The sequence below is a fragment of the Felis catus genome, chromosome E2 (genome assembly GCF_018350175.1).
Source record: "Felis catus isolate Fca126 chromosome E2, F.catus_Fca126_mat1.0, whole genome shotgun sequence".
Taxonomy (NCBI): domain Eukaryota; kingdom Metazoa; phylum Chordata; class Mammalia; order Carnivora; family Felidae; genus Felis; species Felis catus.
The window spans coordinates 2,476,201-2,500,814 of NC_058382.1; the positions used below are offsets into that span (position 1 = coordinate 2,476,201).

The following is a 24,614-nucleotide window of genomic DNA, read 5'->3' on the forward strand; positions in this document are numbered from 1 at the left end:
AACCTAATAAAATATTTTTTTCATTCTAACAACCTGAGATATATATATATATATATATATATATTTTTTTTTTTTTTTTTTTTTTTTTTTTTACTCGTAACCAAGGTATGCCACTATTTAGAAATCTGGGACAAAAGGGGGATGTGAGGCAGAGAAGGAAGAGGAGAAGCCAGCTGGAGAAGAGCGAGCCAAGGGGACGAGGGGTTTTTAAGAGGGTAGAATTGTTACGGAACAAGGCTGGAACGCTGGCGGAAAAATCAAGCGGCACTTGGACATTTTGGTAGATCGGAGATTTATTTCACACCTGCGGGCTCAGAGGAGACTGTTTCTCCAAAGATCTGAGCCCCGAATGCAAGTGGGAAGGGTAATTTATAGTTGTCCGCTTCCATATCTGTGGGGGGTTCCGCGCGGCAAATAGGGCAAGAAGAATGTGGAAGAGGGGTCTCTAAGCCAGAGACCAGAGCTTGTCTTCGTCCCACGGGCCATCTTTGGTGCGGTACTTGATTCACTTCTCGAACAGAATGGCCGGTTCCATCACCGGCTGCACTGAGTTTGACGACTGACTTTCAAGGAGACCCAAATCACTGTCGGCTCTGATAAGAGCTCTTTTAGTGGGGATGTGGGGGAAGGAAGCCCAAGTGAGAAGAGGACAGGCTGGATAGAAGTAAAAACACGTCTCTACACACCTGTGTCACTATAGACGTCTAAATACATTGGCCTTGTGCCACTTATGCATCTTTTAATAGACTGGATCCAGGGTCCATGGGACCTCTGGGCACTGTTTTTAAAAAACAAACAAAGCAAAACACTACTGCGTGATTGACAGTCTAAGAACCAATGTTGAAGGACAGTGGTTGGAAAATCTCACGGCTATTAGAATCCCCCTGGAGGGCTTGTAAGATGGAACCAGGCACTGCCCACCCCCCCCCCCCAAGGGTTTCTAATTTAGTAGGTTTGGGCTAGAGCCTGATTGTTATTTAATTTCTATCGAGTACCACAGTCCAGTGGGATGCATCTGGTCCTGGCCCACACCCAGAGGGTAGGAGCGACTGAATGGTTGATCACACTTGACCCAGTCACCTTCCACTAAATCCTAACTATCCCCCGGGAGGCATGGAGAAAGCAGCAGGGGGGAGGGGGCAGGATCGCAGACCTCTCTGAACACACAGCAATGTTCATCCTCTCTGTTGGCCATGGAGGTGGGCTGTGAAGCCATTGAAATGGCCTCATGGGTTTCAGTGGGGAAGGGGACCTTGTGGTGTGACAAGCCATAGGAGTCACTAGGTAACTACAATGGGCAATGAGAAGACTCTGAGCTGGCAGAGTGAGCCACACATAGGATCACCTGAGGAGCCTTCAAAATTCCCAATGCCCGGGATGCGCCTGGGTGGCTCAATCAGTTAAGTGTCTGCCTCTTGATTTCAGCTCAGGTCATGACCTCACGGTTCAGGAGTTTGAGCACCGAGTTGGGCTCCACGCTCACAGCATGGAGCCTGCTTGGGATTCTCTCTTTCCTCTCTCTGCCCCTCCCTTGCTCATGCTCAATCTCTATCAAAAATAAATAAACATTAAAAAAAAAGAAAAGAAAAGAAAACCCTCAATGCCCAGGCCACACTCCAGACTAGCCAAATTCTTATCTCTGAGTGTGGCCCCCACGCGTGGGTGGTTTTTTGGTTTTAACTCTCCAGATGGCTCCAACATGCAGACACATTGGAAAATGGGGTGAGGCTCATTGATGAGAGTCCCTATGATGAAAACAAACAAGGTTGTATCATCAAAACATTTCCCAGGTCTGGTGAAGAAAGTCGGACTTAATCGCCATGGTGGAGAACCACCAAGAACGCTCAGAGCCTGAAGTTTCTGGGTGAAGAGCAAGTCCACACAGGATTTCAGATGGGGAGCCTGCCCCAGGGAAGGACTTTAAATCCTCCTTACAAACAGGAGGACTTGTGTAAAAGGCCACCTCCTGTGGGAAGTGACAGACCCAGAGCTTTGAAAGTTACTGGACCCCACCTAGGAGCTAAACTTGCTTTTCTCAAAAGGTCCCAAGAGCAGGAGCATCAGCATCATTTGGGAACTTCTTCCAAATGCAGATTCTCAGGTCCCTAAAGACAGGGAAGATCTGAGAAACTGTCACCACCAAGAGGAACCTAAGGAGGCTTGACAGGGAAACGTAGTGCTGGATCCTGCATAGGAGGCTGCAACGGGACATCACGTGAAAATCAAGGAAATCAGTAAAGTATGGGACTATTCCAACATATTAACAGTTGACAGATGTTCCATGTGGTGCACAAGGTTAGAGGAAATGGTGCAGGACGTGAGGGAATCCTGTGGGCTTGGGAAAACTGTTCTAAAACTCAGCTTTTTAAAAAACACTTTTTTAGTTTTATTTTGAGAGAAAGAGAGAACACAAGCAGGGGAGGAACAGATAGGGAAAGAGAGAATCCCAAGCAGGCTCCACACTCAGCGCTGAGCCTGATGCAGGGGTATGATCCATGACCACGAGACCATGACCTGAGCCGAAGCCAAGAAAGAGTTGGACGCTGCACCGTGACTGAGCCACCCAGGCGCCCTAAAACTCAGTTTAGTGTGGGCCTGCCCACCTGTGGCTTAACAAGGCCCTCGGGGGATGCCCATGTCACTAAATTAAGGTGACCTACTAATGAGTGTCTCAGAATGCCTCTGTAGTCAATGTGGGAAATTACAGTTTGCCAAATTTAGCCAAACATCCAGGATGCAAGTGACAAAGCAGAATAGGCAGAGCACAAAGGATTTTTAGGGCAGTGACACTACTCTGTATGAGACTACAAGGGTGGGTGAATGTCACACACCTGTCTAAACCCATAGAATGTGTAACACTGAGTGACCCCTAAAGTATACACTCTGGGTGAAAATGACATTAGTGTAGGCTTATCAACTGTAGCAAACGCCACCACTCTGATAGGGGATGCTGATGGTTAAGGGAGGATGTGTTTGACTGGGGACTGGGGGCCTCTAGGAAATCTCTGTACTCTGTGCTGTTTTGTTGAATCTAAACTTGCTCTAAAAATGTCTAGTTGAATTGTTCGGTGGTATGTGATGATTCAGAACGTGTTTATACTTTGAGAAAATGTTCATCTGAGATCCAAATTTCATTGAGCATTTCATATTTAATCTGGCCACCCTACCTGGATCATCCTATTTTTACAAGGGAGTAATGGATAACAGGAGGGGGATCTGGGTGGCTCGGGTCGGTTGAATGTTCATCTCTTGGTTTCAGCTCAGGTCATGATCTCGTGGTCATGAGACGGAGCCCCATGTCAGGCCCCTCGTGCTGACAGCTTGGAGCCTGCCTGGGATTCTCCCTTTCTCTGCCCCTCCCCAGCTTGTGCTTGCTTGCGCTTTCTCAAAATAAACTTTAGGGTGCCTGGGTGACTCAGTCGGTTAAGTGTCCAACTTCAGCTCAGGTCATGATCTTGCAGTTTGTGAGTTTGAGTCGCAGGTCAGGCTCTGTAGTAACAGCTCAGAGCCTGGAACCTGCTTCAGATTCTGTGTCTCCCTCTCTCTCTGCCCCTCCCCTGCTCACACTCTGTCTCTCTCTCAAAAATAAGCATTAATAAAAATAATGGATAACAGAAAGACATTCAGCAGCCACCATCTTTATAAGGAAATATTGACAATAAGATTTGCCTTCATAAACCAAAAAGCCTTATAAGGAAACAATGGGACATAATTAAAACAGAAAATGAAAACCAATAAGGAAGATGTCATCATTCCAAGATCCTCCATAAATTAACATTTATGGAACATCTACTGTGTTCCAGAAACCTTGTAAGTGCTCACAATATCATATGTCATTTTTATAAAATAGGTGACAAGTCGCCATTAACTTCCTTCTTGGAGCAGAAGGGACTTAAATCTGATGGTGGAATCATTGGGAAGTCATTTTTTAATGTATTTTTTGGTGGCGCTTAAAAGTGCCCAGCTGACGAAAGGCACAATTACACTCATGACACGTGTAGGGCTTTACCCCAGAGTGGGTGCGCTGGTGAACATTGAGGTTCCCTTTGTGGCTGAAAGCTTTCCCACACTCTTCACACACATAGGGCTTCTCCTTTGTGTGGATCCTCTTGTGGCTCCGCAGGGTGGAGTCGTGGGTGAACGTCTTGAGGCAGATTTCACAACAGTAAGGCTTCTCGCCTGTGTGGATTCGCTGGTGAACTCGGAGGTCTGAAGTCTGCATGAAACTCCCAGAACAGGTGTTGCATTTAAAGGGTCTCTCTCCCGTGTGTGTCCTCCAGTGGATGGAAAACTGAGATTTATAACGAAATTCTTTCTTACAGAGGCTACAGACGTTTGATGTCCCTCCTGTGGTTTTTTTCCCAACAGGATGAACTGATGACACAGGCTGTCCTGAAAATTCTCCTTTGTCCAAATGTGTGGCCATGTCTTGGGAAATGGAGGTGTTTTCCTGTTTTCTCCTTTTGGAACTTCTTTGAGTCTTCCGGGAATCTCTTCTCTTCCCATTCTGAGTGGACACTTGTCTCTCTGAAACCTGTGTGGAAGGCTTTTCGGCATCCACATTTTTAATACGGGTTCCTTCTTGGAGAGTCTTCATGGGAGCTGTTGAAAGAAGGGTTAACACAACAACACTTAATAAAGAGCATTTTCAATGATACCAACCTCATTTGAACCAAACACTGAGGTGGGCTAAGAACTTCTCATCAATCAACAAACTTGAGATTGGGTTGTATGTAGGACGCTCTGGAAATCAGTGATGGAGAAGGCATTTGAGAGCCTCCCCACCACCAGCACCACCAAGAGATGTCAATGCTTGATCCCCAGCCCTCCCCAGCAGAGAAGTCACTCTTTCCAGTTTCCATGCTCACCAGGACCCTTCAGAAAGGGAGGCTCTTGGGATTTAAGTATTTTTGTCTCTTCCAAGTCTTCTGTCAGATTCTTCTCCAAGTTCTCCTTAGGTCTCAGACCCTCCAGTACACCTTTTCCAGGAATGGTCTCAGGCAGGAGAGCGTTCTGTCCCTGACAATGGGCAGTCACTGTAGTTACCAATATGCCTAAATTATGGGGTGGAAAGCTCTCGTCTCTTCTTTCCCCATCCTGCCCATCTTTCTAATCTGAGACCCCAACTTTCTCCATAGTAGTGTTGTGAATATATCCCCGACTTCCCTTGGACCACCCCATCACCCCTGATAATCACCTGATTCTCAGAACTTTGTTAACCAATACCCACTACGCCTTTAAATCATGTCCACACATCACAACTTTTGTGCCTAATTCTCTAAGCACACTTCCTAAAGCCACCCCTGCTTCCCCTTGTCCGACTCTGGAAGCAAGATGGCCCTAGGTCCAGGTGTCCCTACTCAGCACTACTGATACTTTGGATGATTCCCTGTTGGGAGGCTCTCCTATGCATTGTGGGACAATTAGCAGCATCCCTGGTCTTACCCAACAGGTGTCAATAGCACCCCACATCCCCACCTCCATTCTGACAACCAAGAAGGTCTCCAGACATTTGCAAATGTCTTGAAAGGCAAAATGACTCTGAGTGAGAACCCTCCTTTAATTTATTGACAGTAGTCCCCAAACTGGTCCTTTGGCCAATTGTCATTTCATGGAATGCCTTTGAGGAACTCGACTATGGAAAAATCAGCTTTCAGTTCATTACCCTGTGGCAAATTGACCTGGTACCATTTCATCACCACCATTTTCCTCCAGCCTCAACACTAAAAGCCTTAATGGCAAGGGGACAAAGGCTGAAAGGTCCTCATTCTCCACAGAGGCTCAGAAATGTCTAGGGACTTGATGCATCCATGGGAATTCCTAGGGCAAAAGGGCCTAGTTCGGTGCTGTGCTAAATATCCCAATTATTCTAGCAGCTGCACACACTTCTGGTACCTTCTGCCACCACTCCCTAGAGATTGAGGAGGGCATCACACTCACCTGCCTCTTTGATGGTTCACTGGTTCCTGGCAGGTTCTGTAGCTCTCTGTTGACCTGGATGTTCTCTGGATGTATCTCACACCCAGAGGATTGGGGCTTCTTCGACAAGTCTGTCACAAGATCCCTGTCACCAGCCTCGGCGTTGGCCATCTGAACATCTGAACTTCGCATGAGAAATTCCTGTCCTTCTATGCTAACTATGGTCTGTGGGGGGTGGGGGAGAGGGAGGAAAATAAAACAAGATCAGACTCTGTAAGAGCCAGAAGGTAGCTCTCTTGTACAGTGCGCATCCTACCACACATTCAATTTGTTGGAATAACTTGTTTAAAATGGCAACCAAAAATGTCTCCAAACATTGTCAAATGCACCCCTAGGGGGTGAAGGTGAAATTACCCCATCCCCTTGTGTTGGGCAGCTAACTACTGGCCTAGCCACAATATCTAATCAACTTCAATACCTCCCTTTTATTTCCCACTGCCCCAGCTAATACTAATACTAATACTCAGCCCTCAAATTGTCCTCCTGATCTAGGCACATGCAACATGGTGCCGTGAAAACCCCAACCCCTCCCCCAAGTGAGGCTGCCAATGTTTGACCTACGTGTCACCCAGCTGGTCTTAAATCCCTTTATCAATCATTCCAGATTAAAACCTTACAGTTTTCACAGCTATTTTTCCACGATGTTGTGGAAGCTTGTAATCTCCATTCTTGGCTCACCCCCTGGAGGATTTCATGTCCTACCAGAGTACACAGGGAAAGGGGGATTGCCATGTTGGACTTAGTTCCCTCCTGTCCACTGGTTACAAAATTACCTGTAGAGGAACCCATCCCCTGTGACTGGAACAAATATGCATGTGGCACACCAGGTCCTATTCCCTTCTAGATCCTTCTGAACCCTTCCTTTTTCTACAAAGGATAAAGGCACATTCAACCCACCATGATGGAAAATGTTCCCACGTAAATAAAGTCTTACCTGGTCTGGTGATTCTTACCCAAGAGCCAAAGTTTTGACCCTATGAGACATTTGGCAACCACCAGAGATTTTGGGGGGATGGGGTGGGGTGGTGAGGTTTGATTTTCACAACTAAGGGAAGTTGCCACTGACACAAGGGTGCTGCAAACCACCCTACAATGCACAAGAAAACCCCCAAAGCAAAGGATGGTCCACCCCCCGGTATCACTAGTTGATCTGAGAACCCAATCCAGTCAAAAACCTACTATCCCAACCCCCTCCCTTCCTCAGCATCTTCCCAGGACTCTAGTTGCCATGACAACACATCCAATGCACCTCTCTGCACCCTGTAGTTGCTTTACTCAGGTAGGACCACTTTTAAGAGGGTCTCTGGCAATACCAAGAATTGTGGGGCCAGTGGACCGGTTTCAGCCTTTCTCCTCGAGTGTCTGGAACATCCCTTACACAACTGTCCCCTTGAGAGGTAGGGCAGGGTTAGGTGACAGTAAAGTGTGCAGATTCACGAAGCCCACCAGATGCCAGTAATGTCCCCCCTCCTCCCTGTTCAACAGCCAGAAATGTCTCTAGACATTGCTGAGTGTCTCCTGCCTTCCACTCGAGAACCACTGGGCCCAGAAAAAGCCCCTCCTGTCCCCCATACCAGCCCCCACTTTCCCATTGCAACGAGGAAGGCGCTACTCACCCATTTCTTGGGCCGCTGGCTGCTTCTCAGCACATCCTGCAGGTCTTTGCAGCTCTGCACAGCACTTTCCTTCACTAAGACCTGGAGCTCCTGTGGCATGGAGATCATGAACTGCTCCATCACCAGCATATCCAGAATCTGCTCCTTGGTGTGCAGGTCTGGCCGCAGCCACAGATAGCAGAGCTCATAGAGCCTCCTCAGGTCCTCCACAGGGTCCGACTGCCCCGAGCCGCTAAACGCCCTGAAGCTCATGTGCCACTGCTCACAGCTGCTGTCTTGTGTTCCAGCGAGGGCTCCTTGGGCTTTCTCCCGTGAGAACGTCTGGTCTGCGGCCATATTTACAGGAGAATTTTCCAGTATGGCTCTGTGCAAACTCTCTAAGGGCTGGTGCCTAATTAAGACCTACCTAAAGCTATTTACTCTGGTTTTCCTCAGCAGTAGACTGGCTGTTTTTTCACAAGTCTGGGGGTGGGGGGAGGAATGAACCAGATTAGTTTATTGTTTATTTTGAGGAAGAGAGAGACAGCAAGTAAGCAGGGGAGGGGCAGAGAGAGAGAGAGGGAGAGAGAGAGAATCCCAAGCAGGTTCCACACTGTTACTGCAGAGCCTGACATGGGGTTCGAACTCACAAACCGTGAGAGCATGACCTAAGCTGAAACCAAGAGTCAGATGCTTAACCAACTGAGCCACTCAGGTGCCCAAAAGATTAAACTTCTTACCCTTCCTCCCCTCACCCAACACTAGACACCAACTGGTCTGTGTTTAATACATTGGAAAGTGAGCCCCACTATTATTTTCCCAATGTCCTTTATAGTAAAAGGTGGTTTAATTGTCTGAATGGACCCCTAAGTTCTGAGCATGAAATATAGAGGTGGGCTCAGTTTTTGCATCTATAAATTGGGACAATATTGTTCTTTACTATAAATTAAATATAACTAAGTGCAGGCACCAGGGTGGCTCAGTTGCTTAAGCATCTGACTCTTGATTTCAGCTCAGGGCAGGATCTCTTGATTTGTGAGTTCAAGCCCTATGTGACAATGGACAGTGAGGAGCCTCGCTGGGATTCTCTCTCTCAAAAATAAACTTTGTATATATTTCAATTTTGAATTTCAATTCAAAATATATTTCGATTTTTCAAAACATATATTTTGATATGTACAATTTATTTTAACAATGTCAATCTTTGTACTTTCTCATCAGGACAGCATACATGGCAAAACTGTTAGTTGTAATTCTGCAGAATACAGAAATATATTTCCAACCTAAGAATTTCATGTGGTGTAGAAATGTTGGAAATATTAACCTAGGATTGTCCCCCAATACATTTCCTTGTTCATCCCAGGATATTGATTTCTTCCAGGAAAGGGAGAACTCAAAAGAATCCTAACAGGATTAACAGGTAACTTTGTCACTGTGATAAAATACACATTACATAAAATTCAGTCCTTTAAAGTATACAATTTTGGGGCAGTACTCACATTTGCAATGCTGTACAACCATTCACCACTGTCTATTTCTAGAACTTATTTATCCCTGAAAAGGAAACCCTGCCTTCCCCACCCACCTTTACCTCCTGGTAATCCATTAATGGGCTCTGTCTCTATGGGTTACACATACCTAATCTCATCCCAGAAAAAAGGATTTAAAATCCAACGCTCTTTGAAGTTTTCAAAGAAGATTTTAAGAGAGAGAGTTTTTAAGAGGTTCTCAACCTAGCTCCCAAAGGCAAGAACCACTTTGTTACTCTGCAGACTGGTGGGGGGACTCAGTTCACAAGTGAGAGCCACGGGGCCCCCAGGTAAAGGGGCTCTAATCCTGGCCTCTCTAGTAGGTTGATAAGAGGCCCATAATTAAAGGTTTGATTTTACCCCGTGGACAGCAAACACCCAGTGATGTGTTTTTAAGCAAAAGTGTGGCACGTTTAGAAATCTCAGGAGAACCATGTGCCACATGGAATTCAAAGGTAAGACATTTTGCCTAAAACCCACAATTGTCCACTTTTATCCTGTTTCAGATCGTTGGGGAAGCTTGCTTGAGCTCAGTGTTGTTTTAGTTCCATGCTTCAGCTTCAATTAGCTGCGGGGTCTTGGGCAAGTCAATCAGCTCTTTGGAGACCACAACCCTTCTCCATGACATGGGCAGATAAAACCTACCTCTTATGTGGTGTGAGGATAAACTAAGGAGGCTAAAGACATGCCTGGCACACGTTTACTGGAGGGAGTGACCCCAACATTTCGATCTGTGGTTCTCAACAAAGGTGACCTTTGCCCCTGTTCCCCACGCACCTCGGGACTTTGGGCAACATCTGGAGACAATTTTGGTTGTCCTAACCCAGGCATGGGGGAGGCGGGTGGGGGGGATGTCACTAAACATCCTGCAAGGCACAGGGCAGCCCCCACAACCCACAACTCCCCTCCCACCACCCCAACAAAACGGCAAACAATTATCTGGCCAAAAATAGCATCTGAGGTCGAAAAACCTTGGTTCAAAGTATAAACCACACCCACCATAGCACGAATGTATTAACATGATTCTCATTTCCCAGATGAATTCGACAATGAATCAAAGTTAATAATGGGGTATATGAAGATAACATTGCCGTCACAAGACCTCAGAGCTAATGCGTAGTGAATATAGACCTAAGCCTTCCTGGTTCCAACCTCCATCCATCCATCCATCCATCCATCCCAGTTTCCAAGCACCCTTAGGCATTCCCACCCATAGCTTACCTCCTACATGTCTTCCTGCCTCCGAGGGACCAGCTCTCAAACTGTGCCTCGGGCTGAAATGTCTCTGTTTATATACGGCTAGAGAAACTCCAAACTTCCGGTTACCTCATCAGCCTGATGATTGGTTTAAAGCCATAGAATTAACAACTTTAAATGGTTGAGTGGATTAAATTTCTCACTGAAACCCCATCAAGAGAAAAACTCATTTATTAAGTAAGTCTCTTTGGAGACAATATTGGTTTTCCTGCTCTGGTGAATTATTTATCATATGCCCAAAGTGCTCAAAGGAATCGGGGAACATAGAGCTGCAAGTTTTAAGCACTTTGGGTCAAGGTTTTATTTAAAATGGGTTGACAACTCCTCATCAGGGAAATACAAATCAAAACCACACTCAGATATCACTTCACGCTGGTCAGAGTGGCTAAAATGAACAAATCAGGAGACTATAGATGCTGGCGAGGATGTGGAGAAACGGTAACCCTCTTGCACTGTTGGTGGGAATGCAAACTGGTGCAGCCGCTCTGGAAAACAGTGTGGAGGTTCCTCAAAAAATTAAAAATAGATCTACCTTATGACCCAGCAATAGCACTGCTAGGAATTTACCCAAGGGATACAGGAGTACTGATGCATGGGGCACCTGTACCCCAATGTTTAGAGCAGCACTCTCAACAATGGCCAAATTATGGAAAGAGCCTAAATGTCCATCAACTGATGAATGGATAAAGAAATTGTGGTTTATATACACAATGGAGTACTACAGGGCAATGAGAAAGAATGAAATATGGCCCTTTGTAGCAACGTGGATGGAACTGGAGAGTGTTATGCTAAGTGAAATAAGCCATACAGAGAAAGACAGATACCATATGGTTTCACTCTTATGTGGATCCTGAGAAACTTGACAGAAACCCATGTGGGAGGGGAAGGGAAAAAAAAAAGGTTAGAGAGGGAAGGAGCCAAACCGTAGGAGTCTCTTAAAAACTGAGAATAAACTGAGGGTTGATGGGGGGGGAGGGGAGGGAAGGGAGGGCGGGTGATGGGCGTTGAGGAGGGCACCTATTGGGATGAGCACTGGGTGTTGTATGGAAACCAATTTGACAATAAATTTCATATTAAAAAAATAATAATAAGTAAAATGGGCTGACAAGTAGGCATTTAAAAAAACAGAAGTTGCATGCAAGTAGGGAAAAATACATTGACATTGCATCAATTGCACAAGCCATGCTTTCCCTAAAGGCGGAAGGCAGTGATACATCATCAAGGATGTGTGAACAGATGATAGGCTGGTGTCAAACCAGTGATTTCATCTAGCTCAAGGGTGCCTGGGCGGCTCAGCAAGTGGAACAGGAGACTCTTGACGTCGGGGTTGTGAGTTTGAGCCCCGTTGTGGGTAGAGATTACTTAAAAATAAAAATAAAATAAAATATTTAAGGGGCGCCTCGGTGGCTAAGTTGGTTAAGCGTCCAACTCTTGATTTCAGCTCAGGTTGTGATCTCACGGTTCGTGGGTTTGAGCCCCATGTTGGGCTCTGTGCTGACAGTGTGGAGCCTGCTTGGGATTCTCTCTCTCTCTCCCCCTCTCCCTCTGCCCCTCCCCTGCTCCTTCTTTCTCTAACGCTCTCAAAATAAATAAACATTTAAAAAATAATAAAAAATAAAAATAAAATCTTCAGAAAAAAATAACCCTAGCTCAACCAAAGCTTTAACATATTAATTCCAAGGCACTGAAAAATGAAAAGTAAATATTGATACATAAGGAATACTAGTGACTTTTTAAAACTTATTTTTATTATTTTGCAATATCTTGGGATTAATGCCTTAAAACTCTGCTCAAACTAGATTAAACCGCTGATGTGACACTTGTCAATTTACCCTTTTATAAAAACAATGGAAAACAGACACACAGGGGCGCCTGGGTGGCTCTGTCGGTTAAGCATCAACTCTTGATATCGGCTCGGGTCATTATCTCATGGTTTGTGGATCCTGCGTCCAAGCCCTTCTTGGGATTCTCTCTCTCTCCCCCTCCTTCTCTGCCCCTCCACTGCTCATGCACTCTCTCTCAAAATAAACTCAACCTCAAATTTATCTTAATAATGGATTTTATGATTCTCTTCGAGTCCTAATATGTGATCCTGTATATGTCAGATAAAGATATATAAATATAGATGTAGATGTATAGATACAAAGCTATGCATGAACATAAAATAGAATACTTAGCCACAATATGTAGTAAATGTTTTATGTATAGTGTGTTGTTTAATTTAGCAACCAAACGAAACTATCATACCCTTGGTTCTCTGTGAATTCTGGATTTGCCCCTGACCTTTCAGCCAGCCTATCTAGAAGCTAGAGACCACGTTCTCACAGTACTGCTGTTGTTGATGTTGTTGATGCTATATTTATACTATTTACTGGATCGTTATGCTTTGTTTCATGCTTAGCATCTATTTGTTGAGCGTTTGCATTATGTGTTCAGCTAAGCATTTGATATGTGAGATATACATATTTTTAAAAATTTTTAAAGTTTATTTTTAGAGAACGAGAGAGACAGAGTGTGAGTGGGGGAGGGGCAGAGAGGGAGACAGAATCGGAAGCAGGCTCTGGGCTCGGAGCTGTCAGCACAGAGCCCCACGCAGGGCTCAAATCCACGAACTGTGAGATCATGACCTGAGAGGAAGTCAGGAGTTGGATGCTTGACTGACTGAGCCCCCCAGGTACCCCTCTTATAAGCATTTTTGAAATTCATTCTTCTGTGACCACCAGGTGTAGATTTTTCCTGCTCGTCCTGAAGAACACTACCGGTCTGAGAGGTTTTTCGTCTTTAATCTTATGAAATTTATCTTTATGATTTCTTACAAACATCTCCTTCTCCCCCTTCTCATTTTCCCCTGGAGTTGGCCTTGGATTCTTCATACTTTCTTGCTTCTGGAAGAGACTGCAATGTTTTGTTCCTTTTCTTAATTTGTTTCTCTGTTGTGTCCGTTCTGCCCTATGTCCCGCCTGGCATGTTCTTTAGTTCAGCTACTATGTATTTTTCTTAATGAATATTCGCTGCATTTAAAAGATGTTTAATTATTTCATCTTGCAGATTGCTTTTCTTATGGGTATTTCTATTTTTTGGATGACAGTTCTAATAGCCCTGTTTCTGAAAGTATCTGAAACCAGCTTTTCTATTCTCCATTGATTTTGCTTAACGAGCTGGCTCCTTATCGGGCCCCGTGAGTTAGAATTCTGTGGGATTGGATAATCTCTCAGTTCCGGGTAATTTGGTTTCAGGTGAACGCTCAACAATGGCTGGAGATGTGGTTGGTTGTCACAACCGGGGAGAGAGTGCTGCTGCTATCTTGTGTGTTGATTGGGGGGGACGCTGTTGAACATCCTGTAACGCAAGGGATGGCCCCACAAAGAGAATGATCCCAACAGAAACGTCAGTGGTGCAGAGGTTGAGAAATCCTGGGATGGGGGTACCGACTGTAGCTGATTAACCTGGCAAAGTCTAGTAAGCCAGAGGCTAACCTGTTCTAGCTCCAGTGCCCTCAAGGAGAGGAGATTAATCTACAGTTAATGCTGCCTTTGGTATAATCCTACCAAGTAAAACCTCAGATCAGGGTCACAAAATTAAGCCCAGCCCCTCCACCATGGGGGAAACCAGCACTGGGAGAAAGCCCTCCCTATATGTGAGGTTCACAATAGAATCACCAGGAAAGAGACCACCCACAGCTTTGCCCCACCCTCCGATCCCTTGGTGGATTGATTTGGTCTAGAGTGGGGCTTAGACAGGATGTTTTCAAAGCACCCAGGTGATAGGGAATATTACTCAGCCTTAAAAGGAAGAGAATCCCATCAGAGGCTGCAACACCATGAGTATGCCAAACGAAGTAATCCAGACACAAGCGGATTCAATTCAGCAAGCAGGACCCTGGTTGCCAGGGGCTGGGCAAGGGTCCTGGGGAGTGGTTGTTTAATGGCGGCAGAATTTCACTCTTGAAGGAAGAAAAGCACTCTGTGGATGGTGGGGCTGGCTGCACAATGGTGTGAATGCCTTTAACGTCACAAAACTGTACCCCTTACATGTGGATACGATGGTAAATTTCATGGTACGTGTATTTCACCACAATTTAAAAAATTTTTAATTAAAACTTTTTTTTCAGGTACCCAGCTTAGGGCTCGAACTCACAACCCTGAGATCAAGGGTCGAGTGCTGCACCGACTGAGCCAGCAGGGCGCCCCTTGATTAGATATCTTTAAGAAGACACTTGTTTGGGGAACTTGACTAAGGAGGGACCACGGCTGGATGTGTGTCCACCTCCCTCCGACTTACTCAGGTGTGTCCCTCACCTGCCGTCTGTGCACCAGCAACATCTCTGCTCATCAGGACTCATTCGTCACCAGGACATCTGGAGGGAGATTTGCACCTGCAAGGAAAGCCCTCTCCCTCTTCGAGAGCCCACCCCTCCCCTCCCCCTCTGCAGACAGCCTCCCAGGTGAAGACCCGTCCAGTGAGTGGCCCTCGGAGGCCACAGCCCTCCAGCCTTGGGGGGACACGGCAGAGCTGTGCTGAGAGGCTGAGCAGAGCAGTCTCCTCTGGCATCAACCCTTTCCTTCCCGAGCTGGAGAGAAGAGGAGCAGGGAGTGACGCTGTCTAGGGATGGGTCTCCGACCCCACAGCCGCTCGGGGACAGCGACCTTTATCCTGGACAGCCGGGTGTTGATGGCACTCTGGGAATGAAGCTGTGCCTCCTTAGGGTTGTCAGCGGTGGAGAATTCAGGATGCCCGGCTGACTGGGAATTTCAGGGAAGCCATGAATAATTTTCAGCAGAAGTATGTCCCGTGCAATGGGGATTATCCGAGTATATAATCTATTGCAGGCAATACGAGCCCACGTGCTCAACATTAGGACAAGCCCTCTGTGGGGTTCCAAGCCCCTGTCAGTGTGGGTGAAACCCCAGCACCTGGGCAGGACCCCTACCCTTTCTCTCTCACCTTAGAGCTCACATACTTACCACTCTCTGCCTTGGGGCCATCAGGTCTCATCTCAATCTATCCTTTACTTGTGTTTTTATCTGGTTCCCAAACAAGGCTCATTGTCCCCTGGCCACCCCTCAGCCCCCGGGCCCTAGACGAACCTGACTCCGGGTATCCCCTATTGTCCCCCACTTCCTGAAGCGTCTTCTCTGAGGAGAACCCTTCACCCCCAGCCTCCTCTCTGAATGTCCTTCAGGGCTCTCACCCAACGGGTCCCTGTGCTACTGTCCCCACACCGCCTCTGTGCCCCAATTTCTGTGGTTTCTCCCCCCCCCTCCCCCCCCCCCCGTGAGATCTTTGAAGGCAGGGCCTGTGTGCCTTTTTCGTGCCTGGGGCTTGAGGCTGTCTCTTGATTCTGCAATTTAAAGTTGCTAAGGGCTTACACTGAGATTTCTGATAGTGCATTGCATCCGGCCAGAGATCCAGGAATCCCGTGTGAGTGATCCCAGCCACGGGGCGCTGCTGAGGAAGGGGTGAATTCAAAGGACAACAGCGACTCAGAACGTGCGACCGAGCGCCTACCTCCACCTCTTCCTTTATGTTGTGTTCTTACGGGGGCACGTGCCCCCAGCTCAAGAGGACCGTTCCCCACCTCCCACAGGACTCAGAATAGCCACGCACAGGTGTGTGAGCCAACACGACAGGTGCTGTGCAGGGACTTTTCTTTAAAAGAAGTGGGTCGGCCGGGACGCCTGGGTGGCTCAGTCGGTTAAGCGCCAACTTCGGCTCGGGTCGTGATCTCACGGTTCGTGGGTTCCAGCCCCACATCAGGCTCTGTGCTGACAGCCTGGAGCCCGCTTGGGATTCTGTGTCTCCCTCTCTCTCTCTGCCCCTCCCCCGCTCACACTCTGTTTCTCTCTCCTTCAAAAATAAGTAAACATTAAAAGAAGTGGGTGGGCCAGGGCGCCTGGGTGGCTCAGTTGGTTGAGCATGGGACTCCTGATTTTGGCTCAGGTCGTGACCCTGGGGTTCATGAGGGGATTGAGCCCCACATCGGACTCTACGCTAGGCACGGAGCCTGCGTGGGACTCTCTCTTACTTCTCTCTTTCTGTCTCTGCAACCCCCACCTCATATGGGCTCTCTCTAAAAAAACAAAACAAAACAAAAGAACGCACCAAAATGCAAACAAATGAAAGAATACAATCACTTTACGCGGACTACGGCAATATTCCCTGATTACATTAACCAAATGGTTCCAGAATTATTCTTGAGCTTGTTAACAATGCCCAGGAAAAATCAGTGAAACCCGAGACAGTCTGGGAACTTTTGAGGGAAATTCTGCCAACACTCCAAATTTTCGACATAGGATTTGGGGACTTAATTTCAAGATCCTAGTCTCAGTGGAGGGAGCTAGAGGGGGGCTCAGGAGGAGCTGGAGAGAAGGATGCAGAGGAGAGGTGTGGAGACATCTAAGACTGCAGGACCTCTCTCTCCCTGGGAGCTTTCTTGCTGAGCTCGCCCGGGTCTGTGGGAGAGAAAGAGGCAAATTTTGAATAGTTCTGTTCACTGCCACCACCCAAACCAGGTCCTCGAGGCTGGGGATGAGGAGTTCGGCTGCGGTTCGTTCCATATCCCATCGCCTTCCCTGTTCGCTCTCCCTCGATCCTTTTTGCTCTGCCCTCCTTTCTTTGCATCTACCCACATATTTCCCTTTTCCTCCCCATTTAAGATGGCACGTGATGGTGGCGGGTGTTTTCGAGAGCCAGAGGGCTGCGAAGGTTGGCGTGGGGCTTAGAGGGTTGAGGAGGTCTGTTAAGAGCAACGCCGGTAAGATGTGCAATCAGTGCTTTCCAGAGGGGCTAGCACAGCTGGGATGAAAGTATGCTGTTCGTTTCCAGAAACCGGGCTGGGGTTGAAGGAACTGGGGCGAAGTCCAGCCAGAGGAGGGCAGGAGAAAGCGGGCCTTGATCGTTGACTTGGGTCGTGGTTGGGTGGGAAGCCAGCACTTGGATAATTTAATCCATTCCATTAACAAGTATCTTCCAAGAGCCTACCACGTATCATCCATCATCGTCCCCTGCACTAGGCAGCGAGCAAGACAGAGAAGGTCCCTGCTCACGTGGAGCTTAGATTTTATCGGGAGATGACAGAGAACAAGCAGAGAAATGTGCAAACCAAAGACGAGGTGCATCCTGGCACCTGGCAAATGTTACTATGAAAATAAGAGAAGATGACAAAAATGGAGGGAAGGTAGGTTTACGTCAGATACAAAGGTCAGGGGCAGGCCCTACGGTGGAGGAGTTGGCTCAAACGGTTTCTGCGAGAGGCGAAGGACGCAGCCATGCAAAGCTCTAGAGACAGAACATTCCAGACTGAGGCAGCAGCTGGGGCAAAGGTCCTCGAGGGAAATGGACCCTGTGTTCTGAGGAAACCGGGATTCAGAACGGGAGTCGAAGGACACACCTGATCGTGAATGCAGATGAGCACAGGGTCCAGAGGGAGTTGAGAGGCCGGAAATAAAGATCTTACTCCAGACACAGGTCAGAGCCAGAGGTGACCCATGGGGTCCAAGTGAGGGCTTGAGGTGAGTGTTGCAGCAAAGGCCTGGGGTGGTTTTAGGGCAGATCAAAGTTTGGGAGTGGGGTCATGCCTGGAAAAGGGCCAGGTTGTGGGGAAATATCTGGGGTTGGCTGGGAAATTCGTGTTGGGCCGAGAGGCAGGGAGGGAGGCGAAGGAGCACAGAGGGAGGGAACCGTCATGGCCGCGATGGGTGTTCAGAGTTGACCCTCAAAGCTCCTTTGGCCATTTCTCCTGTCCCTGTCTCCTGTCCCCGTCTGTATCTCTTTCTCTCCTTCATATCTCCCATGCTTACCTGCCGTCTCTGGTTTGGCCAAGGTCTCCCTCGGACTCTTCTTGGTGGCCTGCTGAGGGTGGGGATTGGGGAGCCCGTCTAGGAACAAAACCAGTTCAGGGCTTTGTACCAACTGACTTATTTCCTGGGAATTTCCTGCAGCTCTCTTATTCCCTGGGAATCTCTCGGTACCTTGGGGTACCCGTTCAGGGTCATTTTCTCCAGCCCGGGGATACTTGGGAATGTGTGGGGACACCTGTGGCCCGAACACCGAACCATCGGCACCAAATACCAACAGGGCCACCGGCGAGGAACCAGCCCTTGATATGCCTCTATGGCCTGGCAGGTGACAACAATGAGACTCAGTCCAGGTCACAAGCTGCGTTCACAGTGTGCCTGTCCAGGGGTCTGAACCTCCGTGCACACCCGTGATTCTTTCCCTTCAGATGAGGGTGGGACAGAGTGGGGAGTCTCAGAGACGGGACGCGGCCCAGTGAGCAGACGAGGTAACAGCACCAGGGATAAGGACAAAGTGAATGTGGATCTTGCAGGGAGAGAATATTAAAAATGGCAACCATAGGGGCCCCCTGGCTGGCTCAGCCGGTTAAGCATCCGACTCTTGGTTTCGGCTCAGGTTATGATCTCATGGTTCGTGACACTGAACCCCGAATCAAGCTCCGCACTGACAGCGTGGAGCCTGCCTGGGATTCTCTCTCTTCCTCTCTCTCTGCCCCTCTCCCCCACTCTCTCTCTCTCTCAAAAATATTTAAAACAAATAAATAAAAATTTAAAAATAGATAGATAATTAAACCAACGTGGCAACTGTGACTCCTTTAGTCTCCATCACATGCCAGACTGTTACCTGCCTTCTGTCGGCGAGCCACACAACAGAGCCGTTGGGCCTTTCCACTGATACGTTCTGCAGGTGGTGGACGTATTTGAGGCTGGAAAGAATCGCCCTTCCCTGAGCTCCCCCAACCAGTAGGTGGCAGAGCGAGGGACGGAGCCCACACCTGCCAGTTTCCAAAGCCAGCCGCGGGCAGGCAAGGGGGGTGGTGGAGACAAATGCCCCACGCGCTCACCAATGGCCTTCCACAGGTCCGGGACCTCCAGGGCTGTCTTCTTCCCGCTGCTGCGGTCCCTGCTCTGAAGAAGGTGGAGCTCTGGAGAGGGGTGGGGGTGGAGGACGGGGGAGAACAGGACCCATGGATCTGTGAAATGGCAACATAACGGGGAATCCAGCAATCCTGTCACGCTACTCCCTCGATGGAGCACCGCCACCAAATCCGCGGGACGGCGTGCATTTGGCAGGTGAGAAGTGGAGATGGCTGCCCGGAGTTACTACACCGCTAAGTGGCAGAACTGGGTTCTGAACCCGCCTGTGTCTGGATCCAAAGCTCAAGTCCTTCCTGCTTTCATACGGTCCCGGGAGCCTGGGTTTTCCTGGACCACCGAGCGGCCCTGCCTTGAGCATCACAGGGACGCGGCGGCTGGAATTGTCCCCGAGCCCTGTACACAAGTGCACAGTGAGGAAGAACCAGGGGAGACGGGGAGCCAGCGATGGAGGAACATAAGTATGCACTGGGGATCGTTCCCGTTCGTCTAATCCGCACGACATCCTCGTGAGGCAGGGGACCAGCACGACGCCCACTGTCACAGGTGAGGAAACCAAGGCATCCAGAGAATTAGGCGGGGATGTGAACACAATGCCGTGGCTCCGTGGCCCACACGCCCATCCCTCTGCTACACTAACTCTCGAGACGGGTCTGGAAATAAAACCCGTGGACCCCAGTGAATGTGAGTCGAGGGTCTTCCCGGGCTCGCTGAGCCTGGCCGCTGGCGGGGGCAGCCCTCAGCAGGCTCACTCACCGGGACCCAGGAGGTAGCCGGCACTGTTGAGGGTCCAGCCTCCTCGGCCCTAGACAGAGACGGAGACAGCGAGACTCAGACGGGCAGAAAGGGTGGCAGGCAGCCCTCAGCTCTGGGGTCGCGTGCACCAGCCGCCACGGTCCCGCGAGCCTGGCAAGCGGGTTCACGGAACCCACATTTCACGAGCGCGGAAATCGGAGGCTTCCTGAAGCACAGCAACTCGGAATGGGAAGAGGCTTTAAAGAGCACTGCCGTGGGGCGCCTGGGTGGCTCAGTCGGTTAAGCGTCCGACTTCGGCTCAGGTCACGATCTCGCGGTCCGTGAGTTCGAGCCCCGCGTCGGGCTCTGGGCTGATGGCTCGGAGCCTGGAGCCTGTTTCAGATTCTGTGTCTCCCTCTCTCTCTGACCCTCCCCCGTTCATGCTCTGTCTCTCTCTGTCCCAAAAATAAATAAACGTTAAAAAAAAATTAAAAAAAAAAGAGCACTGCCGTAAACCTTTCCACGCCTTCACAAACCGCACAACACACGCGTGTGTGCACGAGTGCGGGATCGAACCAGGCTGCGTCGCTGGGTGGTTTTAGCCACGTTGCTGCGTCCCTCTGATAATTACAACGGCTGACACTAATTGTGGGTTTACTACCTGCCAGCGTCCGTTCCAAGCAGGACTGGATACACGATTTAGGGGGCTCAGAACAACGTGAAAACATGGGGCCCTCTTGCTCAGAGGCGATTAAGGGTTTTGAGACGGCCGCAGCGAGCGTGGGCACCTCCTGGGTGGCGCACGCCCACATCCCATCCTGGTTCCAAGTCCTTGAGGTGGTTACCACCTGGTGCCCACGACGCCCCGAGTCAGGCTGAAACTCTGGTTTGCTTCATTTAATGAAACTTGCATTAAGAGGTCTGCCAGCTTGCTTAAATCAAGCCAGGAAGCAGCTAGAGCTGGCCCGCAAACCCAGGCGGATTTCAGACTTCACGGCCACGTGTACCCAATACTCACGCCTCCGTTTTCCCTCGTGCAAAATGGGGAGTAACGAGGCCGAATTGCCGGACGAAGTGGTAGAGCCCGGGTTGCCGGGGCCGGGAGAACACGCACACCCACCGACCCTCATCAGACCTGCCTGGCACCTCGGTCAGAGGGTCACCGTCGGCCCCCTCGTGACACAAGAGCCAGGAACGCTCCAAGACACTGGAGTGCCAAGCCTGGGCCCTCTGGACTGGGCAGTGCACTAGCTAATGAGCCTGAGACCCAGGAGCTCAGTTAGCCCTCGCGGTGCTGGGATCTCACAAAGCACTTGGGGGACAGAGATCAACTAGGCACCTTGTCAGGAGGCGTGCAGCTAAAAGGAGAGAGCCAGGATTCCAAACTCCATGGGGGTCTCCGGTCTCCACAGCCCCTACTCCCAGTCAGGACCCGGACCAGGGGCCGGCATCAGGCTCCACAAGAAACCAGAGGGGGCGGGACGCAGCCCCTGCTGACAACTTGGAATGGCAGGGAGCTGTGCCTTTGAAGTCATCTTTTTGTACCTCTGGGCCATGTTAATCCTCGGGACGTTTGTGCTTCCTGACCTCTGGGTCGTGGGTTCGACAGACCCCCCCACCCAGGGCCAAGGCGCCCCCACAGCCCATGGCTCGTGGCTGGGCTGGGAAAATTAGAAAACTCTTCTAGGAGGGCAGTGACGGGGGTGGGGGTGCCGTAGGTGCAGACGGCTGCTGCAGGGTCCCACCTGGTGGACGGGTGCGGAGGCGGGGGTCACCGCCAGGCTGAGCAAGACGGCCAGGAGGAGGACCAGACAGACAGAGGGAGCCATCTGAGGGCCGGAAGGGTGGGCGCTCAGACCTCCAGGACACTGTCAAGAGAGAGTGGTGAGTGTATTTGTTCACATCTAGTTTCATTAGGTATAATTGCTGTTCAAGAAATTTCCTGTCTTTGGGGCGCCTGGGTGGCTCAGTGGGTTAAACGTCCGACTTCAGCTCAGGTCATGATCTCACGGTTCGTGAGCTCAAGCCCCGCGTGGGGCTCTGTGCTGACAGCTCGGAGCCTGGAGCCCGCTTCGGATTCTGTGTCTCCCTCTCTCTCTGCCCCTCTCCTGCTCATGCTCTGTCTCTCTCTCAAAAATAAGTAAACATTAAAAAATTTTTTAATTAAAAAAAATTCCCTGCCTTTAAGATGTACATCCGGAGGAATTCGTACATAGGCATACACCCAAGATATGCGGGAGTCATATCCATCACCCTCAAAAATCTCCTTGCGTTTTTTTGATTGTTTCAGTTTCTTGTTTGTTTCGTTAACACGAGATCTGTCCCGACATACTTTTTTTCTCTCAGTCTTACTGAGATACAACGGACATCCAGCACCGTGAGTAAGGTGTGCAGATAGCGGCTTCACACATATACACCGCCAAGAGGGTCACCTCGTAAGTCTGGTTAACAGCATCTGGTACCTCGTACAGGTGGGGAAAAAAATGACGTTCCCTTCGTGGTGAGGATTTTCAGCATCTACTCTCTCTCTCTCTGGGCACCTTTCAAATACACCACACGGCAGCGTCCACGACAGCCGGGAGCCATCCATCACGTCCCCAGGACTACGGGTCCTACACGGGGTCCTACACGGGCCCCAGCCCCGCCTCTGGTGAGCCACCCATCTGATCTCTTTCCCTGAGTGGGTTTGGGTGTTTTTCTCCCAGTCCACACATAAGCGAGGTCATATTCATCTTCCTCTGTCTGACTTTTAACAAACTATAAAGTGCCTAACACTGTCGAAGGTTAACCTCTGTGTCTTTCTGCCTTAAATGTACGACAGAAAAATAAAACCAAGGCTTCTGAGTTCATTGCTGGTTTTTCTGGTGGGGCTCCATTTTGGAACGCTTTTGTTTAAGTAAAAAAAAAAAAATCAGAGAGTTGGTTGAGGGAAAGGGCTGAAGGAGACAGGTAAACAGTAGGATACTGGGCGCAGAACCGCAGAGCCCCACGTGCAGGAGTGACCAAACTTTAAGAGTCACAGAGGCGTTAAGCCCCTCTCCATCCTTCCGGACCCCTGGTTGCCACCCCCCTCCCCCCTCCGCTTACCTCACTGGTGTTGGCAGGTGCCCCCAGCTCTCTCGGGGTCCAGCTCCTCCACATCCTCCACGGCAGCTTTTATGCCTCCCGAGGAGAAAGGAGGTGGGCAGGGCAGGGGAGAGGGAGGGAGTCAGCAATTAGGGGGGAAGACGGGAGAGAGTGCCAAGGCTGGAGGAGGGGTGGGGCTTCGCGGATACCAGGGGCTTTTATGAGCTGAGCTCAGAACGGGGTGCTTCCCGCAGGGAAGTGTTTCTGTGTCTCACCTCAGTTTCCCCCCGCAGACCCTCTAATCCGACGTGTACATGACCCTTCCCCCTCCCCTCCTGCCCCTCTCAGGTGTGATTTGCGCTTCAAGCTCTGCGTTTACTCGAGCAATCCCCCGGCCTGGATCTGCCCAGGCCAGGCCTGTCTGGGCCCCTGCACCCCACCTCTACCCACGACCCCGCAGCGCTGGGCTCCCTTCAGTCCCTCCTGCTCCGTCTTCTGCTTCTCCCTTGTATCATGCACCTTGTCCGTATGTTTCCTTCATTGTCATGCATCTCCCGCTCCCTGGAAAAAAGGCTTGGTGAGGGGTGGGAAGGCGCGTTGCTCCCTGGGGGGCATTTGCCCACAGGCTTTCTTTCTTTCTTTTTTTTTTTGCTCACCATGACTTGGGGGTACTTCTGTGTGATCTCCCTCTCTGTTTCTGTTCTTTTTTTAAACCTGTCTTTTTGTTTCTCTCCCTCTTTGCCCCAGAGATCAGCAGGTTTCCAGGGGAAGGAGCCCTGGCATCAGGGAAGGGCATGCACCCCTGGCTTTGCCCTCTGCCCCCTGGAAGTCCTGGTCCTCACCAGACATGGTTTCCCCATCTGTACCATGCAGAGCTGGGGTCCATCGGTATACCTTCTTTCCATCTCACATCAACCCCCCCCCCCCCCAGAAGGGACCTTCCTCATCTCAGTGATAAAATGAAGTCCCTGGGGGACGCCGGGGTGGCTCAGTCAGTTGAGCGTCCAACTTCAGCTCAGGTCATGGTTGGTGAGTTTGAGCCCCACGTCCAGCTCTGTGCTGACAGCTCAGAACCTGGAGCCTTCTTCGGACGCTGTGTCTCCCTCTCTCTCTGCCCCTGCCCCACTCACGCTCTGTCTCCCTCACTCTCAAAAATAAAAATAAACCATGGGGCGCCTGGGTGGCGCAGTCGGTTGAGCGTCCGACTTCAGCCAGGTCACGATCTCACGGTCCGTGAGTTCGAGCCCCGCGTCGGGCTCTGGGCTGATGGCTCGGAGCCTGGAGCCTGTTTCCGATTCTGTGTCTCCCTCTCTCTCTGCCCCTCCCCCGTTCATGCTCTGTCTCTCTCTGTCCCAAAAATAAATAAAAACGTTGAAAAAAAAAAAAAAAACTATGTTTAGGGGCACCTGGGTGGCCCAGTCGGTTAAGCGTCCGACTTCGGCTCAGGTCACGATCTCACAGCTCGTGAGTTCGAGCCCCGCGTTGGGCTCTGCGCTGACGGCTCAGAGCCTGGAGCCAGCTTCGGATTCTGGGTCTCCCTCTCTCTCTGTCCCTCCCCCGCT

The 24,614-nt window shown here is 49.7% G+C and overlaps 2 protein-coding genes across 2 annotated transcripts; both read right to left on the reverse strand.

The window, feature by feature from the left end:
- Window positions 1-2,066: 2,066 nt before the first annotated feature.
- On the reverse strand, window positions 2,067-7,931 carry LOC101080671 (zinc finger and SCAN domain-containing protein 5B). The gene is made up of 4 exons (XM_045046912.1): window positions 7,596-7,931; window positions 5,941-6,144; window positions 4,010-4,216; window positions 2,067-2,105 (listed from the first exon to the last, which is right to left on the reverse strand). Exons 1-4 carry the CDS (start codon window positions 7,929-7,931, stop codon window positions 2,067-2,069), a joined length of 786 nt encoding a protein of 261 aa, XP_044902847.1.
- An 8,536-nt stretch (window positions 7,932-16,467) lies between these two features.
- On the reverse strand, window positions 16,468-21,850 carry LOC109494653 (galanin like peptide). The gene is made up of 5 exons (XM_045046814.1): window positions 21,732-21,850; window positions 20,008-20,056; window positions 19,221-19,301; window positions 18,160-18,237; window positions 16,468-16,812 (listed from the first exon to the last, which is right to left on the reverse strand). Exons 1-5 carry the CDS (start codon window positions 21,813-21,815, stop codon window positions 16,757-16,759), a joined length of 348 nt encoding a protein of 115 aa, XP_044902749.1. The 5' UTR covers window positions 21,816-21,850; the 3' UTR covers window positions 16,468-16,756.
- Between the last annotated feature and the right edge of the window lie 2,764 nt (window positions 21,851-24,614).